Raw genomic sequence first — 17,907 nt, 5'->3', positions numbered from 1 at the left:
TACACTACGGCCAGTTTAGTTTATTCAATTCACCTATACCACATGTCTTTGGACTGTGGGGGAAACCGGAGCACCTGGAGGAAACTCAACCAGAACACAGGGAGAACATGCAAACTCCACACAGAAATGCCAACTAAACCAGCCAGGACTCGAACCAGCGACCTTCTTGCTGTGAGGCGACAGTGCTAACCACTGAGACATAGTGTCACCCCTATGAAAATCATCTCTTCTTTAGTTGAATTTTTAAAAAAAAATTTAATAATTTTAACATTTGAATCTTGCCTTTCAACATATTAAAAAAAGTAATAATTAAAAGACATTTTTTGTACGTTTTGAGAACAAAAAAAAGTTTTTAAAACACTTTCATTCTCTTCCAATATGTGATATGGGATGCGAAAATATGTAATCTCATTTGCATGAACATTATGGGCTCTATCTTAATGATCTAAAAGTCAAAAGCGAATGGGGCAAATGTGCTAAGAGCATGTCCAAATCCACTCTTGTTTTCTTTTAGGATGGCAAAAAATTGAAAAAAATAAATGGAAAAGCTCTTAATGAATTATGGGTGTGTTTTGAGCTTGCTTTAAACCAATTAGAGTCTCATCTAATATTCCCTTTAAGAGTCAGTTGTGACCATGGCACATTTGCTGTTTACAGTGCGTCTGGAAAGTATTTATAGCACGTCACTTTTTCCACATTTGTTTATCTTACAGCCTTATTCCAAAGTGGATTCAATTCATTTATTTTTCCTCAAAATTCTACACACAATAGCCCATAATAACAATGTGAAAAAGATTTCTTGAAATTGTTGCAAATTTATTACAAATAAAAAACCTGAAAAATCACACGTACAGAAGTATCCATACAATGTATTCACACTTTATTGTATTTTTGCGGTAACTTACTGGCCCTTTAACTTACCTGTAATTGTGTTTTACAGTATAGTAGGGCCCTATCACAATTACATTTTTTACAGTAAAATAGCCTTACCGCAACTACTTTTTATAGTAAAATGACCTTTAACCCATTTGAATTTTACCGCATGACAATTTTCACACTAGATTTACTGTAATATATTTACATTTTACACTAGCAGTGCAAAACCTTTATTTTTCGTATTTACTATTCATTCATTTCATTTTTGTTTTCGACCTAGTCCCTTTATTAATCTGAGGTCGCTACAGAGGAATAACCCGCCAACTTAACCAGCACGTTTCACACAGCGGATGCCCTTCCAGCTGCAACCCATCACTGAGAAACATCCATACACACTCTTTCACACACATACACTACGGACAATTAAGCTTACCCAATTCACCTATTGACCTTATTCTAAAATGCGGAAGTGTGCCTGTTTTCGTGATTGTCTTAGAACTTCCGTTTCAATCGCCTATGGGAGAAATGACAAGGAATAATAAACGGCAAAAAAACGGTCAAACTACTTGCTCTACAAACAAATGTTTGCATGACTATACAGACCAAGTAGAATAATATAACAAGGAAATATAAGTTTGCAACATCAAACAGCGAAACGAGCAGTTTTTAATGTCTAAAAATGAATGGAAGTGAATGAGACCGGAAGTCTCGTGCCAAAAAGATTCAAATGGCAGCGCCCGCTCGTCTACGGAGAATAAGGTCAATAAGACATTTCTTTAGACTGTTGGGGAAACTGGAGTACCTGAAGGAAACCCACGTGAACGCGAGGAGAACATGCAAACTCCACACAGAAATGCCAACTGACCCAGCCGAGGCTCGAACCAGCGGCCTTCTTGCTGTGAGGCGAGAGCACTACCTACTGCGCCACTGTGTCGCCATACTTCATTTATTTTCTTGTCGGCTTAGTCCCTTTATTAATCCGAGGTCGCCACCGCCATACTTACTATTGAATTTAAAAAATTCCCACCAAGCCACCAATTTTTAAATCAACTGTCTCCTATTTGTCTTCAACTACAGTAGCAGCACTTGATTACTTTGATTACAGTAGAATACCGCATATTCCTAATATCCAGTAAGTTACTGTAAGTTTTAATGTCCCACAATGCACTGCATATTACAGTAGTGAACTGTAAAGAATGTATCTAGTATTTTACTAAGTGTTTTTGCAGTAAATAACTGTAAAATCACAACAAAGTCCCAACACATACAGTCCCAACACAAACTGATTAATTTAACTTAACAATTTAATTGGATTGAACTTAAAACTATTAAGTTGTCCCCAAAAAAATCAAGAATTCTTCAGCTGCTTTTAAATAAGTAATTATTTAATATAAACAAGCAGCAAACTTTTTATTTTTATTTTTTATTTGAGTGAATGCATAAAAAAAGTCAGTGTTCCCTGAGTCACTTCGCTCTGATGACTTCAGATGTCATCTGATGGCTCTTGACCTTTGATATCTGCTATCTTCAAGATAACACTATGATATCATAGATTTCCAGATATGGTATCGTTTTTTTTCGGTTGTGTGAGGTAAATGTTATCATTTGAACTCCTTGTTTTTTTCAACTCGCCTTTAAGGACCTCCTTTTTTAAATGCAATAAAGCTGATTTTATAACACTGCACAGTCACGGTGAAACTGCAGTGATTTGTCCAAAATATGCTGACATACTGTTACACAAATAAGATCTTGTCCTATGATTATCTGTTTTTAAGTGCACAAAATCGTAATCAGAACATGACGCTGCAGATTCTTTGAGATAATAAAATGTTTACGATTAAATGTTGAGGTGTAAAATGACAATGAACCAATGAAATGGAGAATGTCAGGTAAACATGCAATACTGCTATAATGGAATTTAAACCAAATACTTTTTTATAAAGCAATTAAACATTTCTCATAAAACATCTAAAGCAAGCATCATTCATGGTTGCGATTTATTAACCCACATAATGCGAGGTGGATTGAAGGTTATATATTCATTATATATGCTCAGCATATATAAGTATAAATCTCTCTTTTAAATTCATAGTTTTAATAGGAAGCTATACAATATTATATCTGTGCGTATACATTAGATTAGTCAGTACTGAAGCCAAATCTGGAGCTTATAACAAAATAACTTACAAAAACGGTCTAAAAAATAGTACAGCCAAATTTATATTTTATGGTAAAACATTAATATATATTAAAAAAGAGAAGCAAAAAAAATTAGAAAGATTTATTTATTTATTGATGGTTGTAATATTTTTTTCAATATTTTGCTTGAGTTTAATTGTCTTTTCTTTCAATTTCTAAATATGTTTGTTGACTAAAATATAATTTTAATAAAATTATCTGTTTAATAAATCTGTTTTGTTTAAATGAACCAAAACACCCAGAGGAAACCCAAGTGAACACAGGGAGAACATGCAAACCCTATAATATATATATATATATATATATATATATATATATATATATATATATATATATATATATATATATATATATATATATATATATATAGTCAGAATTATTAGCTCCCCTGAATTATTAGCCCCCCTTTTTATTTTTCCCCCATTTTCTGTTTAACGGAGAGGTTTTTTTTAAACATTTCTTATCATATTAGTTTTAATAACTCATTTCTAATAACTGATTTATTTTATCTTTGCCATGATGACAGTAAATAAAATTTGACTAGATATTTTTAAGACCCTTTTATACAGCTTAAAGTCACTTTTAAAGGCTTAACTTAATTAAGTTAACTAGGCAGGTTAGGGTAATTAGGCAAGTTATTGTATAACAATAGCTTGTTCTGTAGACTATTGAAAAACAAATTAACTTAAAGGGACTGATATTTTTGACCTTAAAATGGTGTTTACAAAATTAAAAACTGCTTTTATTCTAGTCAAAATAAAACAAATAAGACTTTCTCCAGAAGAAAAAATATTGTCAGTCATACTGTAAAAAGATCTTTGCTCTTTGAAACATCATTTAGGAAATATTGAAAAAGAAAAAAAAATTAAAGGAGGGCTAATAATTCTGACTTAAACTAAATATATTTATAAAATCAAGTTTGATACTATTCATTTTATATATTTTTTATACAAATAATGCTTAATAGATTTAAAAAAAATCCAAGTAAATAGCTTCACATAGTTTCATACGTACACGTCTAAAATTATCCGAATGCAAAATGGTGACCTATTTAAAAGTAAAAATTGTGAGGGGGGAAAAATCTGAAAATACATAAAACAAACAACCAAAGAATGTACATTTTGAAGCCTACAGGCAAATTTCAATCCCTCAGTTAAAATATGCAGCTCTTTATTCAGGGTTTCTGTAGGTTTCACCAAGTTAAATTTAAGACTTTTAAGACATTTTAAGACCCTTATGAATGAAATTTTAAACTTATAAAGGGCTAAAGGCTAAGGATTTCTTTCAAAAGCCCCAGATGAAAAAGACTTTTGAAAATTGCTCTATCAAAAAAATAAATAAATTATAATTTAATACATTTAATAATAGAATAATATATTAATAATTCAAAAATAATTTAGATAATTTTTAGTAAAATATTTTAAACATTGTGTAAAAACAGGCAAGCTCTAGTTGTAAACATGCACTTCTTTCCAACAAAAACTTTCTTGTTTTATAATGTTTAAAATGTTTTAACTAAATCTGTGCACAACAATCTGTCCAGGTCGGTGTCCTCCTCAGCAGTAAATACATGGAGAACTTGTAAAGGTAAGGAAAATAATTAAACCATTATAATAAATAGAGTAAAAAAAAATTTTTTTGAGATGGATTGTTGGTGATTGTATGAGTTTTGGCCAGATTGGGTAGCGATACATGAACAAAAGAAAATTAAGACCTGTTAAAAAAGATGTAAGACCTACAACACAATATTTCAGTACATTTAAGATTTTTTAAGCCTAAAATTTGGATTTTAAGATTTAAGACATTAAGACCCCGCTGAAACCCTGTTATTTTTAAACAATTATCTTCTTGGTTACAGTACACTGAAATCCTTTATGAGACTAAATGAATTAGAAAACCCATTTTATTTAACTAAATTGGAAAAAATTTAAAAAGACACAAATGATATTTCTGGACAAAATCAATTTTAATGTAACAGTAACATTCAATATAAATTATTAATGTGTAACATTTACCACTTTCATAATTGGTCTAAAGCTGGCAGAAAACACATGTTAGAACTTTACAGCATCACAGACAAAATACAAAACAACACTTTAAACAAAACTGGAAACACGCTTCTGAAATGAAAGATATGTTGTGAATGATTGGACCCTGTAGTGCTTTGGACTCAAATGACTGTCAGTAATGGCAAGAGGGAGACGGCATCTATGGCAATTACTGATAACACATAATAATAACAACAACAGAAAAACACATGGATCAGACGAGCCGACTCAAAACGGGGAGAGACTGGGCACTTTGATATTAATGTCCCCGATATTGATGTTCCGGGGGATTTCAGGAAGATTCATGTTTTTGACTGCAGAAACGGCTCGTGCTGGTGCTGCAGACAGACCACCCTGCAGAAAAGCACACAAATCTTAAAACACAGAAACAAGTGAATAAAAGCATACCATGGAATATTTAAATAGGAGCCCTTGTTGTCTATTCTAATTTTATCCTGGCTCAAGATGATTGAATTTTTAAAAACATTTTCCATTCATGAGTTTATAAAAAAAATAAATTCCTGTTATTATTATTTAAAAAAACATTATAAACTACTATACTCATAGTATCAATTTAAATCTATTTTAATATTTAATAAATAAATATTTCTTTCTGATTCAATGTTTATTTATGAATAAATATTGATTTCTGGACCATAAAACCAGTCATAAATGTAATGTTTTATACATTATCTGAAAGCTGATTAATAATAATAATAATAATAATAGATCCAAAATTAAGTTTTAGTTTATACATAAAATATAAGTATTCAACACATCATGTTTTTTTTCTGGGAATAATATTTCTAAAGAAGCTGTTGACATGGAGTGGAACCAGATTTATGTAAAAACCCAAACAATACAAACATAAAAATAAAACAAAATAAATTGGTTATGTTTAGTAACAAATGGGATTCTGTGGGTCTCGTCAATAAAATCTGATCTTCATTTCGTATTTTCTATCGGATCCAAGTCAGGTGATTGGCTGGGCCATTCTACAGCTTGATTTTCTTTCTCTGATAGCATTTGAGAGTTTCCTTTGCTGTGTTTTGGATCATTGTCTTGCTGAAATCATTGTTCATCTTCATCATTCTGATCATTTAGATGTTGGACTGAAGCAGCTAATATTCATTTACAATGACGAAGGGTTGCTGAAGAACTACTTAAAGGGTCACGAAACACCAAAACACATTTTTTGAGCTGTTGACAGTCGTATATGTGTCCCACACTGCTAAAAACACTATTAGGACACCTATATTTCACTAAAAAGTGTAAATTGGTTGTTTTTGCGTTATTTCAAGCAAATTCGTACTTCTGGTTTGAAACAAATTTTTGAAGCTGCGTCACGGTCATGTCATAATAGCGTTGTATTCCAGCGTGCAGACTGGACGTCTGAGCCAGACTGTGTCTTATTACGTCTTACAGTGTGATGCATTAATGCATGAGTAAAGCTTGGTTCAAACCAATCAGCGCGCTCTATTGTTCAACTTCATTAATATTCATTACTGTCATAGTGTTTAGACGGCAGACACGCCACGTTGTATTGGCAAAACAAGCGTGAAGTGTTGCTTTTATAGTTTGCTGCCGTTAAGTTTTGTTTTCATTTTCTCTCTGTGAGAGCGCAGCTGGAGTCATGTGGATTACCAGTGTACGCAACGCTCGACAACAATAACTTAACTTACGTGTCTAAGAAGAATTATTGTTTACCTGAGAGCTGTAATCTGCAAACGCTGAGATCTGGATTCGCTTGTAGTCTCCTCTTAATAAAGACGCAGCTCTAGTTGCTGGTGATTGTCCTGTCTCTACAGATTTGGTAAGTGAGCGACCAGTGCTCTTTGTTTATTCAGTTTGTTCGTATCGAACTTAACTATTTTACCGAGTGTAAACATGTTAGCACCACAACCAAACTTTTTTTTGTTACCGGAATAAAACATGCGGCTTTCTGACGCTACCTGCCGTGTGCATCTAAGTTTCTGGGAAATGCTGAGTTTTTTTTTTCTTCTCTCATTCGCCGTGCGGTATCAAACATTGCATGAAAAATACACGCTTAGAGCAGTTCCTCGAATCAAATGTCTCGTTTGTCGCGAGGGACATGCATGAATTCCCTGAATGAAAGAGCCAAACTGCAGTTAAAGTCCACCATTTAATAATTTGGCAAATAATTCGACTACAGATGTCCATGTAAACACCATCACTTTCTCCCGTGTTTGTGTGTGTGTGTGTTTTGACTCTGAAACTCGCACGTGCCCAAATAGACACTCCCACACCAAGCCTCTTTTCTTCCTCCAACACTCCCCCCTAAACAGAGCTGGACACACCCACTTTTCTGACTTTTTCCAAAGTAGAGGTGTGAAAACACCCTGCTGAAACAAGGGGGTTTCATGGCCCTTTAAATTTCAGATTTTTTTTTTTTTTTTTGCATATATGTATTTCTTTGGTTGTTATCAACATTCAGTAAAAAATAAGCAACACCTTTAAAAAAATAATAAATAAAATTCTGAGAAAAATGGTGACGTGTTCAATATTGCTGTATTTACAATTGGAACTTTAAAAGATATCTTCATGGTGCATGATCTTTACGTAATAGTCTTATGATTTTGGCATAAAAGAAAAATCTAGCTTTTGGTTATTGCTAAAAATATACCCATCTAACATAAGATAAGTTCCAGGATCACGTACAGTTGAACTCTGTACGACTTTCTGTGGTCGTTAAAAATCCCAGGATGTCCTTTCGAAAAAGAGTAGGGGTTTAACCGGCACTTGACCGGCTTCCTGGCCAAATCTGCCCACAGGCCTCTGTCCATCATGGCCTCCTAACCCTCCCCATATCATTGGCTTCATTACTCTCTCCTCTCCACCAATCAGCTGGTGTGGTGTGCGGTCTGGCGGAAAATGGCTGCCATCACGTCATCCAGGTGGATGCTGCACACTGGTGGTGGATGAGGAGATCCACCCTATTGTGTAAAGCGCTTTGAGTGCCCAGAAAAGCGCTATATAAATGTAAGGAATTATTATTGTTATTATTATTATTATTATTATTATTATGTTTATTACCAATTTCTGAATGATTTTAACTTCTCTGTTGACCAAAATGTTTATTAATAAACTCAAAAATCTATTTTTTTTCCTTCTTAAACTTATACTATTAGCGCACATGCTCTTAACTGTTTTATATACCCCAGAGAAAAAAAGTGTTGTGTCCATAATTAAATTAAAACAAAAAAAATAATCCTTTCCACTCAACGCAGTAGAAATTTTAGGGCTAAACCTGGTCCAAAACAAGGATGTAAAAAAGTAAACAAATTGTAATCATATTAATAATTTTTTTTATCTTATATGTAAGACTGCATTATATTTAGATTTTTTCATCGCATATATTTTTTATCAGTGCAAACAAAAAACTAACCTGACCAGGCCTGCTCTCAACAGATCTTTTCTTTAATATTGCCCTGTGTGACATTTCCTCACTGTGACTGCCTCTACCATACACATGTTAAGAGTACATCTAGTGTTGTCAAACATTACTGATCACCTCTAATCCAGATAGGATATCATGTGACAGTCAATCACTGATAGCAGCACAGACACCTTTCACCATTATATGAAGTACTGATACGGTCAAAAGATATGCAGGAAAAAGAAAATGATACTCATCAAAACTAATGTGAACATTACCAAGCCTCTGCTCTGTGTATTTTTACTATTCAACCATGTTAAATATGAGCAGATACAGTTAAAAATGTAAAATATTATCCCTTCTGTGATTTTTTTCTTCTTGTAATATTTCCTAAATGATGTTCAACAGAGCAAGGACATTTTCACAGTATGTCTGATAATATTTATTTCTTCTGGAGAAAGTCTTGTTTGCTTGATTTCAGCTAGAATGAAAGTGTTTTTTTTTTTTTAACTATTTTAAGGTTAATATTATTAGCCCCCTTAAGCAATATTTTTTTTAATTGTCCATAGAACAAACCATCTTTATACAATGATTTGCCTAATTACTCTAACCTGCCTAATTAACATAATTACGCCTTTGTATGTCACTTTAAGCTGAATACTAGTATTTTAAATTTTCTAGTAAAACATTATTTACTGTCATCATGGCAAAGATAAAAGAAATCGGTTATTAGAAATGAGTTACTAAAACTATTATATTTAGAAATGTGTTGGAAAAAATCTTGGGAAATTGGGAAAAAAATATATACAGGAGGGCTAATAATTAGACTTCAACTGAACGTTTTGCGTTAAACTATAAAACCAACCCTGCGTGTCTAATGCTGTGTTCACACCAGACACGGTACGCGTGGATAAATCGCAATATTCGCGTGTGAACATTTTGAGTATAATCGCTTCATTCACGATGATGGAAGCTTTCATCTGTGCTTTAGACTGAGCTGAGCCCAGTTTGATCAACTGTTGTCCGGTGATGGCTGGAGGATTTCCCCCCGGGACACCAAGAACAGGCGCTATGTCATAAGCACACCCCTACAAGAGAAAGCTCCTGATTGGTTAACGTGGCACGAATGTTTGCTGAAGTTCAGATTTTCGAACTTGAGCGATTTGCACGAAACGCGCAATAAGCACGTCAATCGACTTTTGAATTTGACTTAACATGTAAATCAGTCGCGCTTGAAGCTTCTTTCGCGTCTGGTGTGAACGCAGCGTAAAACTTCTAATAAACCGAACTAGTGGCATCTGAGTGACTCCAGTTGGTTTGGCCTAAATGTGAACTTGCCTCTGATTTCTCCATTCTGTTCTGAAGCTCCACTTGAGCAACGATTTCATTCATATTCGTTTCCAGAACCATCCCACCCATCACGACTTCCTGGAGAATATAATGGACCTGGAATGAACAAACAAAAAACGTAAACATTTGAAAGAATCAGATCTGCCTTTTGTTTCTTGACATTAGCTTAAAGGGATAGTTCAGAAATCTAAAGGGCTAGCCCAAAAATATAAATCCTGCCATCACTTCTTGACTCTTCCGTTGTTCATTTGAGTTTCTTTCTTCTGTTGAACACAAAAGAAAATATTCTGAAAAGATGTTGGTAGCTGGCACATATTGATGTCCAGTCATTTTTTCCTATACTTTAAAAAATTGCATGACAAGACAACAAATATGTTTATGTTGCTTTGATTTATTTTAATGTTTCTTGTTTCAACTAAATGTTTACAAAGTTGTACAAAGTTTAACTTAAAGTTCTTGATCAGTTTGATTGTTGAAAGTTGAGATAAGTAGAAAAGTTCATTTGGTTCACATGAAAAAGTTAAAAGTTTTTTTACAATGTACGACAACACTGCAAACAAACAAAAAGTTGACCTAACTTAAAATTGTAAGGAAACGTGTTGCACAGCTTTTTTGAGTTGACTCAACTTTTAACCTAAGTACTGTAGTTGACTAGATTTAAGTTGAATCAACTCTAAAAGTCATCATCAAGTTGTCCTACAGTTTCAAGTTGAGTCAAAGTTGTTTTTTACAGTGAAGTCAATGGGTGCCAGCTACCTGCACTCTTCAAAATATAAACTTAGCTGGTTTAAGTCGACTCAACTTTTAACTCAAATACTGTAGTTGACTATATTTAAGTTGAATTAACTAAAAAAAGTTGTCATCACGTTGCTTTAAAATTAAGTTGAGTCAATGTTGCTTTTTTTACAGTGAAGTCAATGGGTGCCAGCAACCAGCATTCTTCAAAATATAAAATTTTAACCCAAGTACTGTACTTGAGAAGATTTAAGTTGAATCAACTAAAAAATTGTCATTAAGTTGCCTTAAAAGTTAAGTTGAGTCAATGTTGTTGTTTTTTTTTACAGTGAAATCAATAGGTGCCAGTAGCTAGCATTCTTCAAAATATCAATTTAGCTTTTTTGAGTTGACTCAACTTTTAACGCAAGTATTGTAGTTGACTATATTTAAGCTGAATCGATAAAAAAAGTCATCATCAAGTTGCCTTAAAATTTTAAGTCAATGTTGTTGTTTTTACAGTGAAGTCAACGGGTGCCAGCATTCTTCAAAATATCTTATGTGCTCAACAGAAGAAAGAAACTCAACACGAGAGAATAAATGATGAGGTCATTTTCATTTTTTAGCAACTCTAACATAACATGTTTCATATGGAGTATCGAAAAAACAAATGTGTCCAGTTACCGTAAAAAAGCCATTGGTTATCATTTTCCACGTCATTCCTTCCACTCATAAAACAATAATTCTGATTAGATAACCAACAAAGGCAGTGTAGCGTACACTTCTATCAGCGTATATGTTTTATGACGGTGCCATAATCCAACAGGCCATTATCAGAAAGGATATTCCGACCTGTATTTCAACTGATGAATTATGATCACCCCGATTATTCTTACCCTGAATGAAATTTAACAGCACGTTTTAAGATGTAAAACCTGTTCAAATGTTTCATAATTCTCTATAAATAACAATAACAATAAAACTGACCTTATCCATGTGGAAGATTAAGTCAAGTTCGCACACATTCTCAAAGCATTTATCCAGGGTCTCCACAAAGACCTGTATTATTATGATAAAAATACATAAGTGTGAACCACAACAACATGCTCTTTCACACTCACGCAACATTTCAGAATATGTCATCTGAATTTAAATCAGGAGCAAATCAACTACTAATGCTAATAAAGATTTAAGTTTCGGCATGACAAAGCTATGCTGTCATGATTACAAGGTTGGGTAGCCTTAATAAGGTAAAGTTCACACTAATTATTTCTGTCAATCAATGATTGCACTAAAACAAAGGTATATATTAAAGTGTCCCATTATGCTTTCTTGATGCTGGCACACTTTCATTTGTTTAATGTGCAACTGTGAAAGTTGCTTAATAAATTAGGTTATTGTTTCCCAAAAGAAAAGATGAATTATCTGGAATTTCTACTTTATGAGGGGAAAAAATATATTTTTTGAACTTGCATGGATGTAAAATTACATTTACAATTCAGTCCGTTGATTTATTGCGATCCTAGAATTTAATGCAAAAAGACAAGCAAATTCCACACAATTTTTTCTCAAATTTCTGCACATTACTAGCAGAGTTTGGACAGATTTGTGAATCATGTGGCTTTGATCGCATCTCACATTCAACCAGAGCCCAATTGAAGCAGGCTGTGCGTGTTTGATCAATTACTAAAACTCAATAAGTTGCTATTAGTGTACTCATAGACTATGTTTACATTGTAATAGTCATGTAAGTACTTGGCACTTTTCTAATTCTTGCATATATATATATATATATATATATATATATATATATATATATATATATATATATATATATATATATATATATATATATATATATAATTGCTGCGCATTCTGAGAAAACACCATTGAAATCAGTTATTTTACGCTGCAAAAAAATTTGAAAATAGCATTATGGGGTACTTTTAAAAAAAAATTTTTTTTCTAACAGAGTTTTCTCTTCCTGCATATAAATAAATAAAAGGTTTTACAAGATATGAATATTATCAAAGCACAACGACTCAAGAAATGCTGCAAATTCTAAGAATAACACCATTAAATCAGTCATTTTGTGCCACAAAATAATCTAAAAATATCATAACACAGGCACTTTTCTCATTTATCTTTCTTCTGGTTCCTTTCCTTGCATATAAATAAATAAAATAAGGTTTTACATGATGTAAATATTGCCAAAGCATAACGACTTAAGAAATGCTGAAAATGCTGAGAAACACACTATTGAATCAGTCATTCTAGACAGCAAAAATAATCTGAAAATAAGATAATGGGGCACTTTACTCATTATTTTTTCCCAGACTTTCCTCTTCTTGATTATAAATAAACAAATATATAAATAAGGTTTTACAAGATGTGAATATTGTCAAAGCCTAATAACTAAATACAAAAAATTCTGAGAAAAACACCATTGAATAAGTCATTTTATGCCGCAAAAAATAGCATAGCAGGGGCATTTTTCTCCTTTTTTCTCAGCGTTTTTTCTTTTTGCACATTTGCATATTTTAAATATATAAAAATAAGGTTTTACATTATGTAAATATTTTCAAAGCATAAAAATGTAAGAAATGCTGCAAAATATGAGAAAAACACCATTAAATCAGTAATTTTATGCTGCAAGAACTCTGAAAATAGCATAATGGAGCACTTTTCTCATATTGCTTTTATCAGTGTTCTCTTCTTCTTGCATATAAATAAAGGTTTTACTGGATGTGAATATTGTCAAAAGCATAACAACTCAACAAAAACTGCCATTTCTGAGAAAAACAGTCATTTTACACTGCAAAAAAATCTTAAAAAAAAAATCTTAATATAAATAAATAAAAATAAATAAATAAATAAAAATCTTAATATAAATAAATAAAAATAAAGTTTTACAAGATGTAAATATTTTCAAACCATAAAAACTAAAGAAATAATACAAATTCTGAGAAAACATTGAATCAGTCATTGTATGCCACAAAAAAAAAACTGAAATAGCATAATAGGGGCACTTTAAAAATGCAATATAACTTGGATGCAAAAAGGAAACATAAAATGCCCTCGTGTGGCTATAAGCTGTGTGCACCACTGCAGTTTCGTTCACCTGTATAAGATCGAGAATCCCCAGCTCGCTCTCTGACGAGTCCACGCAAAACACAAAATACAGAGTGGCATAGTGTCTGTAGATCAGCTTGTAGTCAGAGCCGCCGATCAAACTAAAATGAAGGAGCAAAGCTTCAGTAACTGACTCTCATACAATCCTGAGTATTGATATGTGCAAGATTATTATGCAAAAGCCTCTCCATCACCTTCCGCCTTCCAGAAAGTTGCAGACATTATCATCTCTTTTGGATACCAGATGAAAGGTCTCCCTGATGATCTGCTGCTGCATGTCTTCGGCCTGTGAAAAGAACATACATTCCTTCAGTTTCTTTGTGGCTTAGTCACTATATTCAACAGGGGTCACCACAGCCGAATGAACCGCCAACTCATCCACCATATGTTTTACACAATGAAAGCCCTTCCAGCTGCAACCCAGTACTGGGAAATACACATGCACACACATACACTATGGCCAATTTAGTTTATTCAATTCACCTATAGCCAGGGTATTTGCAGGTTCTTAAAAAGTCTTAAAATTTCTTAAATCTCAAAAGCAAAATTTTACGCCTTAAAAAAATCTTACATCTACTAAAATGTTGTGTTGTAGGTCTTAAATCTTTTTTAACAGGTCTTAATTTTCCTTTCTTTATGTATAACTACCCAATCTGGCCATTAACTCCCATACAATCTCAATAAATCTTTTAACTTTTTCTTACAGTGGCATTTGCTTTAAAGCTCTCTATTTATTCACTGCTGATGATACTGACCTCACCTATTATTAAATCATGTTTATTGTTGACTGAAGTCATTTAGAGCTATGTTTTGTTCTATTCTTGTTATGGGTTATATAATTTGTGAATGAGTATATTTGAAAATTACTTAAATTATATAAACAAAAATTATCATATTATTAAATTTTTATACATTTTGATAGGGTAAGCAATTTTCCACCTGGGATGTTCGAAAAAAAATCTTTAACATTTAGCCCTGTATAAGTCTAAAATTTCATTCATAAAGGTGTTAAAAATGTCTTAAAAAGCCTCAAATTTAACTTGGTGAAACCTGCAGAAACCCTGATAGCGCATGTCTTTGAACTGCACCCGGTGGAAACCCACGTGGACATGGAGAGAACATGCAAACTCCACATAGAAATGCCAACTGACTCATCCGGGGCTCGAACCAGCAACCTTCTTGCTATAAGGCGATGATTTTAACCACTGAGCCACCATGTTGGCCCATGAAAAGAACATATTATATTAATTTTATTAGCATATTCTGGCTTTTCATATTATTATACATTGATAAACATATGCTTAGCAGTAAATTAAACACATAAAACCGCAATGTGATTGATATAGATTTAGATTAGGTAATAATTGAGGTAAAGTTTGATTTATATTCACACATTTGTACTTTCTCTTTAATAATATTATTTCAGAATAGTATTATTAACAAATTTAAAATGGAGATATCATTTTAGCAGCCAATGACTGTCAACATTGTTCAACATTCACTGATCAGTCAGTGAAATAATGCTAATGTTCAGACCCAATATTCAAAGTAGCGTGGTAAACAATACAGAGACGGTTAAATGAACGAATGTGCAAAAATAAAATTAACTTTACCTCAAATATCAATTTTGTGGATGATATAATATACATATACTTGCATTAAATATATTTAAACACCTAATGAGTGAATACATTTCCAAAAAGCAGCTGTGACAACTATGAAGTAAGTCATTTTTACTCACTACAAAACGGTACACTGATATTATACATGTATGTTCAACTATAGACTGTTTATACATCTATATTAATTATAAATCAGCGTTTAGTATCAATGGTAAAGACGGAGAGTAACGTTACTGTTAACTGGTAAATGCTGTTTTGCGCGTTTCTTACAAAATATTGGTAGAATCTGATGAGCCGGGGTTTCCCATGGTTGTTGAAAATAAGAATAGCCTTGATCATCGTTGCTTGATGCTTATTTTTGTGTGTGGTTCTTCAGCGAAGCGTCTGCTTGTCAATACAAACGACTCGATGTAGTTCCGTGTCTCGTGACTTTTTTTCCAGTATAAAAGTCCTTGGAATTAAAGCTCCAGGGTGGAAAATTTACATGCAGAGTTTGCTTTTTTGTCATTTAAGCGCTTTACAATGATTATTATAGATATTTTACGTTATATTTTTGTCAAGTATATATTTCAAAAATATGATTATTTTGTGGTAGGTAATGTAAATGTCCCCGTTTATTTATTTTTTTTACATTTTGTACATATAAATCTCTTTTCTCATTTTATTTTTATCAGTTTTCTTTTATTGCATATGAATAAATCAAAATAAGGTTTTACGAGATGTATATATTTTTAAGGCATAAAAACTGAAGCAATGCAGCAAATTCTGAAAAGAAAACACCATTGTCTCAGTCACTTTATGCTGCAAGAAATCTGAAAATAGCATAGTAGAGGCACTTTACTCATTTTGTTTTTCTCAGAGTTTTCTTTTTTTGCGTATAAATAAATAAAAATAAGGTTTTACATGATGTGAATATTGTCAAAGCCTCACAACTTTAAAAAATGTTGAAAATTCTGAGAAAAACAATGAAATCAGTCATTTTAAACCACAAATAATCTGAAAATAGCATAATAGAGGCACTTTTCTCAATTTGTTTTTCTTCTGTTTCCTTTTCTTGCATATAAATTAATAAATAAATGCTTTACAAGATGTGAATACTGTCAAAGTCTAACAACTCAAAAAAAAATGCAAATCCTGAAAAAAATACCATCAAATCAGTCATTTTACAACGCAAAAAAATCTGAAAATAGCATAGAAGCACTTCTCGTTTTTTTTCTCAGTGTTTCTTTTTGCATACATAAATAAATAAAAATAAATTATGTAAATCATTTTAAAGCATAAAAACTAAAGAAATACTGCAAATCCTGAGGAAAAACACCATTAATCAGTCATTTTATGCTGGAAGAAATCTGAAAATGGCATAAATAAAGTTTGATTACTTTGCCATTTAAGTACTTCGAAATAAATATTATAATTTAACGTTATGTTTATTGTTTATGTTACATTTTTGTCAAGTATATTTCATATATATGATGATATTGTGATAAGTAATATAAAAATATCCCCGTTTAATTTTTTAACATTTTGTACATATATACTATATACACACACACCCACAGTACCCCCACCCACCCCACTGACAAAGGTCCAGTATTTGTCCAATGCATAAGCTCATTTGTCCAATGACTGTTATACCATCATAAATTATCAAAATAACCCATCAAAATGGCGGAATCTGATGCAAGTCAACTTTCACTGTATTTTTGTTATAGGGAAAACATTTTTTAAGTAACTTGTAATCTAAATCTTGGACCTTAATCTCGTTGTGAAGTTGTGAAGCACCGAAAGCGACCCATATTATTACTTATTAGACTGTTGTTGTTCTTCATGAATTTTCAAATGTACTTTGTTTTTACAAGAAAAGTTGTGATGCTCTCTACAGTATTATGTTTCTTTTTCATTATTCAAATAGGCAAATTTGGAGACAGAGAAAAGCTGAACGACCAATTTATTATTTGCCAATTAAATGACAATAGGCCACAGTTTCAAATGTAAAACTTTAACAGATTGATATTTTCAGTATGTGATATATCATAAAGTAGCTTTAAAGTAGCCTCTTCTTCATGTTTCTTCATGTACACAAAAAGCGTCCATTCGACAAGCTAATCCAGCAAAAAAAAAGTGATTAAAATCTCTCTAAAATGCAGAATTTAAACCACATAATTAAATTAAAATAAGTCGAATGGTCCAGTTTTTGAGAAAAAAAACCCCTTTCACTAGGCAGGCTACAGTCCTGTATATATATATATATATATATATATATATATATATATATATATATATATATATATATATATATATATATATATATATATATATATATATATATATATATATATATATATATATATATATATATATATATATATATATATATATACGTAACTTATATGTTCACAAGTAAAGTCTTCACTTTCGTTGTAGGCTAAATTATTTATAAAACCTTCTATTAACGATATTTAAGAAACTGCCAATGCAGTGATAATATAATCAACAACTAAATGTAGCTTAATTAGCCGTTAATTAATTTACGATCCAATCAAAACAAACGTGAAATGTATGAGCCGAG

At 32.1% G+C, this 17,907-nt stretch overlaps 1 protein-coding gene and 1 long non-coding RNA gene across 4 annotated transcripts in view; one reads left to right on the top strand and one right to left on the bottom strand.

Moving 5' to 3' along the window:
• Nucleotides 1–5,323, top strand: part of LOC141380907 (uncharacterized) — a 30,951-nt gene extending 25,628 nt beyond the window's left edge. For 2 of the 3 annotated variants that reach the window (XR_012400275.1, XR_012400276.1), the window contains exon 4: nt 4,619–4,662. This is a non-coding gene — a long non-coding RNA (uncharacterized lncRNA). Of the gene's footprint in view, nt 1–4,618 lie in introns of all 3 variants that reach the window. The other variant, XR_012400277.1, reaches the window with a different exon arrangement.
• On the bottom strand, nt 5,023–15,748 carry ap3s2 (adaptor related protein complex 3 subunit sigma 2). Its single transcript, NM_001002539.1, is given in 6 exon segments — nt 5,023–5,477; nt 9,859–9,966; nt 11,572–11,643; nt 13,706–13,817; nt 13,911–14,002; nt 15,609–15,748. Coding segments are annotated over 6 exon segments (579 nt in total). The 5' UTR covers nt 15,678–15,748; the 3' UTR covers nt 5,023–5,351.
• Nucleotides 15,749–17,907: the final 2,159 nt, after the last annotated feature.

Source organism: Danio rerio, chromosome 25 (genome assembly GCF_049306965.1).
Source record: "Danio rerio strain Tuebingen ecotype United States chromosome 25, GRCz12tu, whole genome shotgun sequence".
Taxonomy (NCBI): Eukaryota; Metazoa; Chordata; class Actinopteri; order Cypriniformes; family Danionidae; genus Danio; species Danio rerio.
This window is presented reverse-complemented; position numbering and strand designations above follow the sequence as displayed.